Source organism: Sphaerodactylus townsendi, linkage group LG01 (genome assembly GCF_021028975.2).
Source record: "Sphaerodactylus townsendi isolate TG3544 linkage group LG01, MPM_Stown_v2.3, whole genome shotgun sequence".
Classification (NCBI taxonomy): Eukaryota; Metazoa; Chordata; class Lepidosauria; order Squamata; family Sphaerodactylidae; genus Sphaerodactylus; species Sphaerodactylus townsendi.
This window is the reverse complement of record NC_059425.1, coordinates 57414134-57429099: the sequence shown is the minus strand read 5'-3', so window position 1 is coordinate 57429099 and position 14966 is coordinate 57414134. Positions and strand designations below refer to the sequence as shown.

The following is a 14966-nucleotide window of genomic DNA, read 5'->3' as shown; positions in this document are numbered from 1 at the left end:
AAGGCTATCTATCCCCACTTATGGAGAAACTCACTTCCACAACCACCTCTTTAGGGAAAAACGTGATCCTTCTCCATTACCAAAGGCCACCACACATGGCTTTTCCACACTATTTTAGCTGGTTAGCATTGTTTTTAAATGTATTTAATTCTGAAGAACCCCTTTCATATAAAATTCCATTATATCAGGTAGCGCTGAAAATCCAAGATCCATTATGAAGTATCTCAGGATTTTAAAACCGAGAGAGCTACAGTGTGTATGTGTGCCTTTCAAGAAAGACTTCAGTATAAACAAGAAAATTTACACCCATACGTCTTTTCTCCTGTGTTTCTAGCACAGCAGTTGAAATATCTACCGGTATATATAAAACAGCTGTCAGCTTTTTCTGATGATCAGGGACAGATGTAGTGCTATTACCCAAGACAATGGTGAACATGTGAGCATTCCCTTATGGGAGAAAAGTCCCTCAAGCCTGAAGGGTTTTTTTTATTCCTGAAGGTTCATAAACACACTAGAAACATACAGATATTCCATACATTGGCTACGAGGCAGCATATTCACTAGCTTTGCAGGGACACTCTTAACATAAATTGGACAATCAACCTGAGATTTTATACTTGAGAGGCATACTGTAAGCAAGAGCAAAGTTCATACCACATGTTGGCTTGAGAGTTCACAAGTGCTCACAAACAAAAGTTATTTTTTTTAAAAAAAACCCTAATAGGGCACAGGTCCTACTTTGTTGGGAACTAAAAGCAATTTCACAATAGCACTCAGCTAAGAGGCAAACAAGCAAGCAGGCTTTAGTAAGGTTGTCCCAATTTAATTAACTGACTAAGATACATAATACATTAAAATCTGCAGGGAACAAGAACTGGTCAGCTCTGCACGTGATCAAAGGCGTTAAATATATGAAACTGTGGCATTTTCCTTCTTAAAAAAACATTCAAAAATTAATTTGTCAAGGCTCAAGTTACTTCACAAATCTCAGAGAATGCAAGAGGCAAGGCCTAAGTGCACCACATGTTTGTCATTCCAATTATTTTACAGAAAAGCTTTTATCCCATGTCAGTTTTCAAAGCACTCCCGATGTTTCCATAGCAAGGCTTTTAAAGAAAGGTTGAAGGATTGCATAGATTCAAAGACTCAGTGGGCCTCTAATTCCTTTTTGATCTCTATAACGTATGGATGATCTTTCCCATGTGCTATCTCCATGATAGCAATTGCCTGAAAAAAGAAAAAAATACAATTGATTCAGACAGCCTTAGTTTATGAAATGTTCTCTTCAGGGATCCTGAAGAGTCAGAAACCTCTGACTGGTTTTTGTCCCCTTAAAAGTACCCAATTGGAAAAAAAAACAGCCCATTTGATTGTAAGTATCAAACCTTATTATATACACATCCCTTTTGATCCCAAGAGATTGTCAAGCCCCTTTTGAAAGCAAAAAAGTTAAAGGACATTGTATGTGCCTTTCTATCCAAACTTAACCGATTATTACTGTAATACAGAACAGTTCCAAGCTTAGTTTGGGCCAGACAGTATTCACACCATCACAGGACAAGATGGAATTTGTTGGTGGACTGGAGTAGGCAGTCACCATCCATATCTTGAACACAGCCATCCATCCGCTACTGCCCTAGGGTGGGGGCTTCCTGGACCACTCTTTGCCTACAGAAACACCCAGAGATGATGGAAAAGGCAGTCAGCCACAGATGGAAGTTGAAGGTTTAATTGCTACACATCCCAGCAAGTTGGAAAACAAACAGCATAAAGGCCCTTGTCCTCACCTAACCGGTGTGTCAATGGTCATCTTGGGATTTACAGTTCATTTCTGAATTGTAACTGTAGAACTGATCTGCAAAAGGTTCATAATAAAGCTAACATTCTTAAATATGAATATGATAGACAATGGTCCAATTCTCACATTGATCCTTTCTGCTGACGAAGTCACAAATAAGTTAGGGGGAGATGCTATAATGAAATGAGCAGTATAGATGCTTCTCTCAAGGAAGAGCCTTACAGTGTGTCAGACTAACCATCCTCTACAGACCAATATTGTCTTACCCACGTGAGACTGGCCTTCTCTTATGTCTATATGGTGGAAAGGACAATAAATCAGCATGACTTCTGTGCAGGGATCTTTCGTATCACCAGCCGTTTAACATTCTTTAAATACTTGGACATCCAAAAAGCCTTTGACAAAATCCGTCATCAAAAGCTTCTGAGTCAACTGAACAGTCATGGGATAGGCATAGGGGTATGGAAAAAACCCCTGTATTTTTCCAATTTATTATCCTTGAATTCCAATACTGATAGGGTTTTCAGATTTGGGTCCATTATTGTATATAGGGAAACTTTCCAGGAGGCTGGGGAAGGGGCTGTATTTCAAGGTACAGGGACCAAAATTGCAGCAGAGCTGCTGATTCATGTCCTTTAAATACCCCCAACTTTAAGGTAGATTGGTCCAAGGGGTTCAATTCTATTGGCACCTGAACTGGATACCAAAGTCATCCTTCATTATTTCCTATGAAGGAAAAAAAGAGAAATACCTCCAAGCTGCTTTTAAGCAAAAGCAATGCCTGCAATCAGGAATCACTGCTCAAGGCATGCCTCCCATGGAAGAACCAACACAAACCAATCCCCAACAGAACCACTGCAGAACCCAGTAATCCCTGTAGAACCAAAAGCCACCATGCCAAGCCAAGTAGAAGCAAAACCAAACTAGACAATGTCTGCTGTTAAAATTACAGATTGCAAGGGGGGGGGGGGCTTTTCAAAGCCCAGAAAAATGAATAACAATGTACAGAAGCCCAGTAAATCCCAGAGCCATAGTGGCAGTGCAAGCTCAACAGGACTACTGTCAAGCTGGAGGATCTCAGAATAACAAATCCAAGCAAAGAATGAGCGATGTTGCCAGCCTAGCAGAACAAATGACAATAGACAGAATGCCCAGCAGAATCTAGTACCATTGTGGCAGTACAAACTCAACAAGACTAATGTCAGAGAAAAATCCAAGCACTGAGTTATGAGCTACACTGTAAAATCAGCCAACAGTACACAAAGCAACTCTTGCAAAGATGAAAAAGGCACCACTTGAAACTGACAAACCTGAAACTGACGGAAGCAGCCTGGCAACCCATAGAACTCCTCCAAGATGCAAAAATGAAGTGAAGGGGGAGGAGGGAGGGAAAAAACAGTCCCCGGGAGCCTACAAACACTGGCTCCTGATCTTCCCGACAACCCCAAATATTTCAAGACCATTTTTTTGAGCTTCCCAAAAAATTCTGGATATATTTGGCAGACCCTGAATATACCCAGAAACACAAACAGGGTATTTTTCAACTATGGTCTCTGCTCAGGTATCCTGAATACACACCTTGAAGTAGGAGGACAAGAGACATCCACTTATGAATCAATAACTGATTAAAGAACAGAATGGGGAAGATGGGGAAAACACAAACCTTTTCAACATGGAGCTGACAGTCAGTGCTATTTAACTTGTGCATCTGGTTTGGAGACAGTAGAATAGTATTCAGGATTGTAGATGTCACCAAATCACTGAGGGTGACAAAATCCCAAATACCTCCAAACGTGTTTATGAAAGTCATCCTAACTGGGGGATAAGTTTTAGCAAATGAAAATTAAGGCACTGATAAACAGTTTATATATATATATTAAATATATATATTCCTACTAAACCCATGATAACACTAACCATCTGATGGCTGTATTTGGAATAACTGTATAGGAAATACAGCCTTTTAAAAATCTTTGTCTCCAGTGCCGCTTAGGTCTCTTTGCCATGGCCTGGCTGCTCTGCCTTTAATACGTATAGTTTAACTGGCATCTACAGGCTAAACAAAGCAATTGTCACATGTAAGTTACCACACTTTTAGTGTCTTTTGGTGTGAAATAAAACCCCACATTTGCCAAAACTTACCAATCCCCTGCTTATACACCTCACCCCAACACACAGGGTTTTTCAGCTACAAAAAAAAAATATTTTGACTACCATATGCACTAACATTCAAGTTAGCTACTGAAATGCAATCTGCTCAGTGCCATATGCCAGCTACCATGAGAGCCAAGAACATTCAGTTTCTGAACAGCTCTTGATTGTACACAAACCACAGAAACTGAGGGTGATTTTTCAGTAAGGGATCCTGTTGAGAAAACCATATGTACAAATTAAACCAAACGGCTGCTTGCTGCCACCTTAATTGAAGGAGATGCAGAGTCGGTGAAAAGAATTAAGACAGGCGCAAGAGGCCCATGCCTAGATCCAGAGTTCTACAATCATCATTTTGGTACACAGAAGAGAGCCTGAAACTCTGCTCCTTCAACAAGATGAAAGCAGCTGCCTCAAACAAAAGTTAAGAAACAAAGGAAGACAACAAATAAAGCTAGAAACATCTCTATAGGTGACTTTTAAAACCCAATAACTGGCACAGTTGTTTTACAAGAAAAAAGAATACCTTTTTCAGAGCTTTTGCACCAGCCACTCTGTTTTCCAGGCCCATGTACAGTCTCCCCAGCTTCAGCCACATGGAGGCCACGTTGAGGGAGTACAAAGGGTAATGTTTACTGTTTAAAAAAAGGAACAGATCTTGAAACTTCAATAGCTCAGTTATGTCTTGATACAGCTCAGGTCATAAATACAAGCTTTGGCCAGACACAAGCCCCCAGTCACTATGGCCAAGAGGCCCCTCTACCTTCTTTTTATGTATAGACAGCTGATCATTCCCAGTATTTTTACAAAACCATCTTTGTCAACTGAAGCTCATTCAACTTCCAATGGCCTTGAGCAGAGTAATCCCACCCAACGAATTTAATCTGACATTCTGTCACTGACCGATTTGAAGTGGAGGCATCAGGCTAGGCAACCCAAATTGCAAAGCCATCCTAGACCAGCTTAGAACATTGGACTCTATGCCAATAAAATCTAGGTGAGTCACTGGGGTGATAAATCTGAGTTGGGCCCCAGGGGAAGAATGTGCTGTTGTGTTTTGCCTATCACCACTCCCTGCCAGCTGATCTATGACTTCATGTTGGCATCCGAATCAAAGGGAGAGGCTTGCTTGCACTCCCCCAGCTGGAGAGAAAATCATTCCCCAAGATGACAGCTTGCCAAGAATCCTTGCAACTGGTCCATGCTCAAGCACAGCGTACCCAGTGCAGCTACACAACCTTTGAGTTAAACTACTGATAGATTTTTCTGCAAAGACTTTCCCAAAAGATTGCAAAGTGTGTCTTTTATAGCTCAATGAATTCAAAAGTTAAAATTTCCAAAACACAGAGGCTGCATAAGGAGTAACACATTCTTCCTCAAAGACAAGATTGAAGTAGGGCATATCAGGGGATGTGTGTGCAAAGTGACATTAAGTTGCAACCAATTTATGGCAAACCAGTAGGGATTTCAAAGCAAGAAAGAAGTTGTTTGTCATTGCCTTCCTCTGCATAGCCACCAATCTTGTCTTTGGTGGTCTTGGTGGTTTCCCATTCAAGCAAGCATGTAGGTAAGGGGGGGGGGGTCCTCGAGTTCAAACCCCTCCCATTACATGTCCGGCTTGCTTGAAACAATGGATGGAACGGAACAGCTGGAAAGCCCTCAGTCACCGAACCTACCCCATAACAAAATCTATACCCACGGCACTGCATCCAAGTACTAACCAGGACCAACTCTGCTTAGCTTCTGAGATCTGATGAGATCAGGCTAGCCTAGGCTATTCAGATCCGGGAACTGCCTTGAGCCAAATCAAGTCACTGGTCTCTCTAGTACTGTGACTATCAGCAGCTCACCACCATTACAGGTCCAACACGCTGAAGTCAGAAATGTCAAAGATTGAAATTCATATTCTACAATGAAAACCATGTATTTTGCCATTCAACTATGACCTGAATTTTCACATTAAGGCTACAGGAAGGGAGATAAAAACATCAAGGATCTGATAGGTGTTGACTATATTAATACATTGGAAAAGTGGTGATACGGAAAACACATACTACCTAAAAGACAAATAAGTGGGCTCCAGATCAAAACAAGCCTGAACTCTGCTTAGAAACTAACATGTCTAAACTGAGACTACTGTACTTTGGTCATATTTATGAAAAGGCAAGAACTACTGTGTGAAGGAAAAGAGGGGTTGCCCTAAGCTGGGGCCCTTTTTCCAGTAGTGTACCGAGAACAGGGTCCTTAATCCAGATACTCTCAGCTGAGTTTTTAAAAGTTTATTAAAAAGAAAAGAAAAAAAATACAAACAGGTTTCTCTCAGCTCTAAACAGTTCCAAATATTTTTAAAAAGGCCATACAGTTGAAGGCATGAATTGAGTCTTAGAATGAATCTTTGAATAAATCGTAGAATGAGTTTCCTTTAGCATCGTCAGAGTTTTTATGGCATCTGCTCCTCTAGTCCAGAACAAGGGAGATGACTCCCACTCGATCATTCTTGGTAATTAAAGCTTATCTGTCAGGGTTAGGATATGGTCTCGTAAAATCCAACTTCCGTTTATGTAAACACAAACATAGTTTACAACTTCAATGAATGCCAAAAGTTTGCATTGTTTATGATCTACGACTAAGTGGTTGCCATCCAAGATAAATGAGCTCTCCAAGTAAACTTAAAGGAATGAATGTACTTTCTTCACACGCTGGAAAAGACAATATTGCTTGGAAAAGTTGAAGACAACAGGCAAAAGACCCAACATGATGAGAATTGATTCAAGAAAGGAAGCCTGGCCTTCAATTTGCAAGACTTGAGCAAACTGGTCAATGACAGGACATTTTGGAGGTCATTAAGCCACAGGGCTGCAATTAATTGAAAACACCTTGATGAGTCGTGTTTTCTATGACCAGGAGAGCCCAATTCAGAAAAATTTAAAAAAAATTATGCAAAAAATCATTGGCGGTAATATTTGGTTATTTCCTCTTTCCTCTGAGGCCACCCATATAAAAACTCTGGCACTACAGTGCTACGTTTGGGAAGAAGCAGAATCATTAAGCCCATAAGTTGTAATGAGGCCAGCTTGTTGTAGCTTTAGGAGAATGTGAGGGATAGGAAAGTGGCCTCCCTTGCCATAGATGGAAAACTGGAAAAATTAGAAGGTGTTACCAGCACCAGCACTTGGCTTTTATGGAGCTACAAACAGGGCAACTGCAGAAAGAAACCATAAGCTAGCCTGAGCTACTGGAAGTCGCTTATATCTGTTACTGTCAAAAGCTATTCCAGCAACCTGAAAGCCAGTACAGGAATATCAATTTAGCAAATACTTCACTGAAATCACATGAAGAAAAACTATTCCTGAATTTCATTTAAATTCTAACTCTCCCTGAACCCCCTTTAACATTCAGCTTTCTGATTTTAGACCGCCTCCCTGCCCCTCTTGATAACAGAACTTGCCAAGCTAGTCATGACTTCACAGAAGCTAAGCTAGTGAAAGTCAGAGATGCCAAGTGTTTGTGGCGACTTGTGGAGCAGTTGTTAGAATGTCTTACTAGACCTAAGTTTGAAACTTCACTCACCCATAAAGCTCATTGGGTGATCTTAGGTCAGCCCCCTCTCATCTCAGTTGTAAGAATAAGGAGGGAGGGGTTGAGCTTCTGAGAGGAAGGGTAGGATAAAGAAAATGTAATGAATAAATGAATCTCTCTCTCTCTCTCTCTCTCTCTCTCTCTCTCTCTCTCTCTCTCACACACACACACACACACATGGCTTCAGAGCAGACTAGCCATGAAGAAGAGTAGCTGATGTGGAGGTCAATACCCTAATCACAAAAAGAATATTTGGAGACAGATCTAGGGAGAGATTTCTGTAGAAGTCCAAGTCACTGTGCTGAATTTATATAGAATTTCCCTCACCAAGGCTTGCTCACACAATGATGATCATCAAACATTTACTTCCTGTGTCACTGGAATTTGATACACAAGGACAGACATTGTAGGCAAGTTCCATCCACACTACTTCTCTGATTCTCTTGGGTCTGTTACACTCTAAAGAACACTGTAGGGTTTCCTAATAGTATCAAGACTTTGGTGGGCTTTGTCTGTTTTTTTCCACATTATCTTGTATATTGGGATGAAAGATAGGTATTACTATGTTGCCAGAAAACAGTTGACTCTTTCTATTTTTTACCAAGATGAGATTCCAGATAGTACTGTGTTGCTTGATTAAATCAGCTAAAATTAATCTATTAAAAAGTTTTTTATTAATTAAAAAGGTGTGCAGTATAAAATCTACAGAGAGCAGAGATCACCTTAGACAAGGCATACCTCTTCTCTCACGCACAAGAAACTTCCTAGAGAATGGTGCTGCCGCAATACAAACACATATCATTTAAAAATAAATACTTTTCTTCAAAATCTATTGCTTCATTCATATGCAAATGTATGCAATCATGACAAACCATATGATTAATCCACTAAATTGGCTCTTATCAGTGGAGTATTTGCCTAGAGACATGGGGTACCCTATGTCCCCGGGCGCCCCCCTAGTGGAAGGCGCAAAAATTTCAGGTTCGTTTATGTGTTTTTCCTATTTTTTAGTGTTTTTTCAGTGTTCGGCCTGCAGGGGGCGCGGTTTTTAGACTAGCAGCACCAAAATTTCAGGGATTTTTCAGGAGACTCTCCTGATGATACCACCCAGGTTAGGTGAGGTTTGGTTCAGGGGGTCCAAAGTTATGGACTCCCAAAGGGGTGCCCCCATCCCCCATTGTTTCCAATGGGAACTAATAGGAAATGGGAGCTACACCTTTGAGGGTCCATAACTTTGGACCCACTGAACCAAACTTCACCAAACCTGGGTGGTATCATCAGGAGAGTCTCCTAAATATACTCTGAAATTTTGGTGCTGCTAGCTTAACAATTGCACCCCTGACAGCAGGCACCCCCCAAATTTCCCCAGATTCTCCTTTTAAATCCACCCCCTTCGGCATGGATGTAAAGGGAGAATGTGAGGTCCCCAGTTTAAACATTGAAAGTGATGGTGTTTCAGGGTGGGGGGAATCCACCCCAAAACAGCAACACTTTCAATGTTGTTTTAACTGGGGACCCCAGATTCTCCCTTTAAGGTGGATTTAAAAGAATTTGGGCTCCCTAGTTTAAACACCATTGAAAGTGATGCTGTTTGGGGGTGGATTCTACTGGAGGTGTTTTGTGTGAGATGATGCTGACATTTGTTTGGTAAATGTTTTGTTGGGGGTGATTTGTGAGAGATTTACATGCTTAATACACACTTGCATTGGCTTGGAGCTGTTTCTCAGGCTAACAACCTACCTCACAGGGTTGGTGTGAGGACAAAATTAGGAAAGAGAGTTGATGGGGAGAGAGCCATGTATGTTTTGCTGGGGATGGGAGGTGTTTTATGAGCTGGTGAAACAAATCATTGTTTGGTTGTGATGGGGGAGGGTGGCTGCCCATATGGGGCGGGAGGGCGCCAAATTCAGGTTTTGTCCCCAGGCTCCAGTTGCCTAGATACGCCTCTGGCTCTTACTCAGATGACAGCCCTGCTTCTGAACATGTACATTCATCAGAGGGATTGTGAAATAAACATGTTTGCATTCTTTAAGATATTGTCATTTCATTTCTGTACAGTGCTGGCCTATAGGCAGAAGCATTACTTAAATTAGATCTCATTATTTGATTAAAACCAAAGATGCATTACACGTACTTCTGGATACTATACTGTTCCTAAATTTCTTTGTAATTACACATTACCTGTATGGTTTGATAATCTTCTGCCCGTAGCGTAAAGCACCTTCCCAGTCTTGCATGTAGAGACAGACTCCCATGGCCTGATACATCATGTGCAGCATGTACACATTGCTCTCTTCAAACACCCAGCCCATCTTGTCCAGGCTATGTTCACAAACCTCCAGCAGTTCACTTGGGGGTAAGCTAAGAGTCAAGGAATATTACAGATCGTACAGCTTAAAGACAAGTACTTTGTACCAGTCCCTTTAGAAGGAGATCTTTCTATGTAAAACACATACACACGCATACAACCCATCATCATTTTTGGTCTCCGGCATCTGTTATACTAAGGCAGATTCCACATAGGCCAAAAACAGCGGTGTGAAAATGTTTTAAACCATTTTGCACCATTTTCACACTGCTTAAGTGAGTGTGGCAAAGCCATTAGCCATGATACCTAACAGCCTCACCATGTTCAGATGCCCAATACGTCTAAAACCAGATGCTGGTGACTAAGGGTTAAATTTAAGCCTTCTGTGAAAGTTTGGCTCCAACCTGCTGTAGGGATTTCCAGAAACACCTAGGTTTTTCTAGGCCCTCTTGAAAACAACATGCAGGACAAGATAGACCATTAGTCTAAACTAGCATCATTAGAGAGACAGCAAATATTTAAAGCTGAAAATAACGTGAAATTGGTTATTTCTTTAGTAAAGGCTTTGTTTATTTATTTACTTCATTTATATACTGCTTTCTGTCAACTGGGGACAAGGGGCTTACAACATTCACCCCTTTTCAATTTTATCCTATTTTATTTATATTTGCCCCCTTTAAGGCTTTTATGGTAGAAAGGCACATTATAAACAGGTAAGCCACCAGAGGCCTGAGCCCCTAGAGGTCAATATACTTGGGGTTTAAACCTTGCTGAAAAAGGAGAGTGTGCATATAGAAAGCCAGAAGACAATCTCAGAATATGTGGTTAGAGGCTCTATACCTGGGGTCTTCAAACTATGGCCCTCCAGATGTTCATAGACTACAATTCCCATGAGCCCTACCACTTGACCATGCTGGCAGGGGCTGATGGGAATTGTAGTCCATGACCATCTGGCGGGCCACAGTTTGAAGACCCCTGCTCTATACTGACTGATGGTCCACTTATCTTCTAGTTTTATGGAAATCAATAACTACGTGATTTAACAAATATCTTGAAGGCTGACTGGAACAGATTTCTCTCACTTGAAGTCTCAAGGAAGTGTTAGATCAGCGATGCTTGTTTCCCTGCTAGAATGCAGAGTTTTTGCAGCTCCCCACAACCATCCCATTTTTGTTCACTCAGCAGCACATCAGTAAATACACTCAAGAAGTCAGCTGAAAATGAATTTCTACATACTTCGCCCCTACACTAAGTTCAGTTCCAAAGAGAACATATTTGGTAGAACTCTATATACCAGGGGTCGGGAACCTTTCACATTCAAAGAGCCATTTGGACCCATTTTCCAAGGGAAAGAAAACGCATGGAGCCGCAAATACTTTTTGACATTTAAAATGAAGATAACACTGCGTATTTTGTTTTTTTACCTTTACGCTTTGTATCAAACAACTATAGTGTGTTGCTTGAAGAATCCATGAGCCATGAGCCAGCTTCACTTTTCTCTCCACTCCAACCTATGCGCTCCGTTGGAACAGGGAGCGTGCACAGCGACTTGGCCTGAGCCGGGCGCCTCTTTTCTCTCCCCTCCCCTGCAGGGGAGGGGATCCCTCAAGCTCCCCGTTGGAACGGGGAGCGCGCAGCAGCGACCCGGCCTGAGCTGGGCGCCGCTTTTCTCTCCCCTCCCCTGCAGGGAAGCGAGCAGCAGCAGCCCGGCCTCAGCTGGGCACCGCTTTTCTCCCTGTAGGGAGGGGAGAGGGAATCCCACGCACTCCCCACAGTGGCCCGGCCTGAGCTGGGTGCCGCGGAGGGAATCCCACGCACTCCCCGTTAGAACGGGGAGCACGCAGCAGCAGCCTGGCCTGAGCCGCTTTTCTCTCCTCTCCCCTGCAGAAAGGGGCAGCCATGCCGGGAGCCGCACCTCAAGTGGTAAAGAGCCGTTTGCGGCTCGCAAGCCGCGGGTTCCCGACCTCTGCTATATACATTTTAATTTATTTTATTTTATTACTTATAATTTAAATTTAATAGACCGCCCACCCCCAAAGGGCTTTGGGCGGTGTACAACATATTTAAAACCAACAGTAAACAGTTAGATAACTTAAAACCATCATTTAAAATCCCAAAATACTAATTTTAACATATGATAATATAATAATCAGATGGCACTAATCATACAATACATGTCAAGGGGGCTCGTTAAGATGATGTTCCAGCGTGTCAATTGGACAATAGAAGCGGCAACCTTTCTATGGCTGTCTCTCCACCAAAACCACCAAAGGCCCGGTGGAACAAAACCATTTTGCAGGCCCTGCGGAACTCCTTAAGGTTCCGCAGGGCATTAACGGAACATGGTTGTGAGTTCCACCAGACAGGGGTCAGAGCACTAAAGGCCCTAGCCTGGGTGCAGGCCAGACGTATTGTAGAGGGGCCAGGGACCACCAGTAAACTGGCCTCTGCTGAGCACAAAGTGGGACATAGGGGGAAAGACGGTCCCTATTTAAATGAACCAGCTCCCTACACAAAGAGCATATGCCAGAGAGAATTTCATTTCTGTTCACCAACAAAATGAGGCTGCTAATGTAAAGTTCCATTTTACAGAAAGACAGAGAACCAAGAGCACCAAAGGATATATTTGTAATGTTTGGCCCTCCTGAATTCTTCAATCACATTTCTGGCATATTTGATCATATCTCGCACAGCTTCTGCTGATGGAGGCTCATTCACCTTGCGGATTTCAAGTTTATCTTTGTCCTGGGGAAAGAGTTGCATGAGACGTAGAAGAGCTGCTTTAGCTCTAACAGAAAAAGCAGACCCACACAGAATCTGACAATAGCTACAAAAAACTATGAAGAAGCACAAATGATTAGAAGAATAGAACTGGGGGCAGGGAGAGCTTGTCATTTGACTCCATTTTCTCCCACCTTTTCTAAAACAGTATTTAAAAGTATAGCATAAAAAAATCTAGAAAATTGTTGTGGGTGCACAGACGTCTTAATTTTTGTGCTAAATGGAGCAGACACAAGCACAGAGCTCAGAAGGGAGAGAGAAAATTACAATTTCCAATCACCTTTGCAAAACCTGTCTATAGGAAGCATAAAACAGATTGCACAGAACTTAGCAATAGTATACCAAAATGAAAGACAACACGTGAAACATGTAGAAATACCAAACATAATGTATTGAAGCTAGAAAAATCAAATGGAAAATGTTCCCTCAATAATCAAATAGGCATTTTAATTATACCATTTTATTGTACAGCTAAAGCAACATGGTTTTTTCCCCCAGAATTAGCCATCAATGGTCATGAGCATATATGGGGAAAAATCAGACCAAGCTTAAAGCAGCTTTTTAAAGTCTTGTTTCTTAAACAAGAAGTAATATTTATTGAACCATTTAAGGTAAGGGTTAGACTCTTACATTGATAATATTTATCTTTATGAACCCACACATTTATATGTCATTCAGTTTCACATGTTAAGTAATCCATGGGACACACCTGTTGAATCTCCTGTCATTTTATATTACTCAGGTTAGCTAGCCTTCTAGGATGCCATTTTAAGCACACAGGTGCAAAGAGAGTTCCTGGAAACCAAGTTCTACAATTGAAAGAGAACAGCAGGCTGATTTTTGGTCTCTTTAAGTATGGAAGCTCTTGGAGTAAGCTTTTTATGTGATCTGCTATAATAGCTTGTGAATTGTTGTGTAATATACTTTATTATGCACAGTAAAATTCTGGTAGATCAAGGCATTGAAGAAGACTCTTTGAAACAGAGAAGACAATTGGGACTCTGTTTGATCTTCATGCCTGAACAAATTGTGCTAAATGGCCTTAAAAGAAATACTTGCCACAAACTACTAGGAACTGAAAAATTCTCCTTTATACAACTTGCTACAACAAGTTTAAAAATATTGCATATTGCTAACAAACAATAAGATTTTGACATTTAGGCAGTTACTGTGAAATTATTTTGGAAGCTTTCTCATTGTATTTGAGACCTTAAGAAAGAAATGGTGGGCAAAACCTAAATAAGGAGGGGAGGAATGTATGGTTGACTTGAAACTGCATTTAAATCTCATCTCAGTCACGCACATAATGGCTGACCTTGGATAAATCACTTGGACTCGGTTGCACAAATAGAAATTGGAAATAATAGGCACATTATGTCACATATCTGTTCTTAGGCCAAACTTATATAAACACCATATCAATATTTGTTTCATTTTGACCCATTTCCAAAAAAGCTCAAAGCATCAATAAATGATGATGAAAATGAGATGAAGAATGCATAGAATCTTTGAAGGGAGATTATGACACACTTATATAACAAAGTATGCAAGTTGGTTAGATAAAATTACCTTTTCTTTAGTAATGCATTCCCTACAATCACAGTTAAAGAAATAGGAGTCTTTTAACCGATCATTTCTATCTTCTGTGGGATACAACAAGTCAATGTAACTGGTAAAAATCTAGAAAAGAAAGATTAATCATTTTATTAAAACACAGATCGACCACAAAAATCTTCAAATACACCAAGTCTCTGACACACATCACTCACACATGCAGTTATACATTCTCACATCCAAGCAACCTGTACCACAGGAACTGATGTAAACAGATGTAGCTTTAGTTATGCATTAGTAACAGAAAATGAATGCCCTCAAAAGAAATACAAAGCAGGTACACAACCTGGGTAACAGCGCCACCACTGATGAAGAACATGCATTTCAAGGCAAAGTCCACCGAGCTGTGCCACAGGTTAGGTTCTACTGTTACCAAGTCACCCAATTACTCCGTCCTGTTGAGGCTACCTCTAACATTCTACAATAACAACAATCTTACAAGGTCAACCTGATTTAAGAATTTATTTCCATTTCCAACTGAGGCAAAGAATTTTCTCCTGAAGTATAGGCCTGAAATGGATGCAGAAAAAGAATGCTGTATCATCTTCACTCTACAAATAGAAGAATACAAGATCTGGCTATCGTGGGTTTTCCAAGCTGTCCCAGTCTGGTAAACCCTCAACAGTCAGCTGATTCCGGCTGTGAAAGCCTTCGACAATATACTAAAGATCCATTGAAATCGCAGAGAATTCCATAGTGAGTGGATTTCAGTGGGGCAGCATGAGAATATCAATT

At 41.2% G+C, this 14966-nt stretch overlaps 1 protein-coding gene across 1 annotated transcript in view; it reads right to left on the bottom strand.

Moving 5' to 3' along the window:
* Window positions 1-448: 448 nt before the first annotated feature.
* Window positions 449-14966, bottom strand: part of SMYD2 (SET and MYND domain containing 2) — a 66304-nt gene continuing 51786 nt past the window's right edge. Inside the window, exons 6-10 of the mRNA XM_048504839.1 lie at window positions 14187-14297; window positions 12461-12581; window positions 9710-9884; window positions 4476-4584; window positions 449-1227 (exon numbers count right to left, since the gene is read on the bottom strand). Of these exons, the coding sequence (XP_048360796.1) occupies window positions 1147-1227; window positions 4476-4584; window positions 9710-9884; window positions 12461-12581; window positions 14187-14297 (597 nt within the window). The 3' untranslated portion in view covers window positions 449-1146. The remainder of the gene's footprint in view (window positions 1228-4475; window positions 4585-9709; window positions 9885-12460; window positions 12582-14186; window positions 14298-14966) is intronic.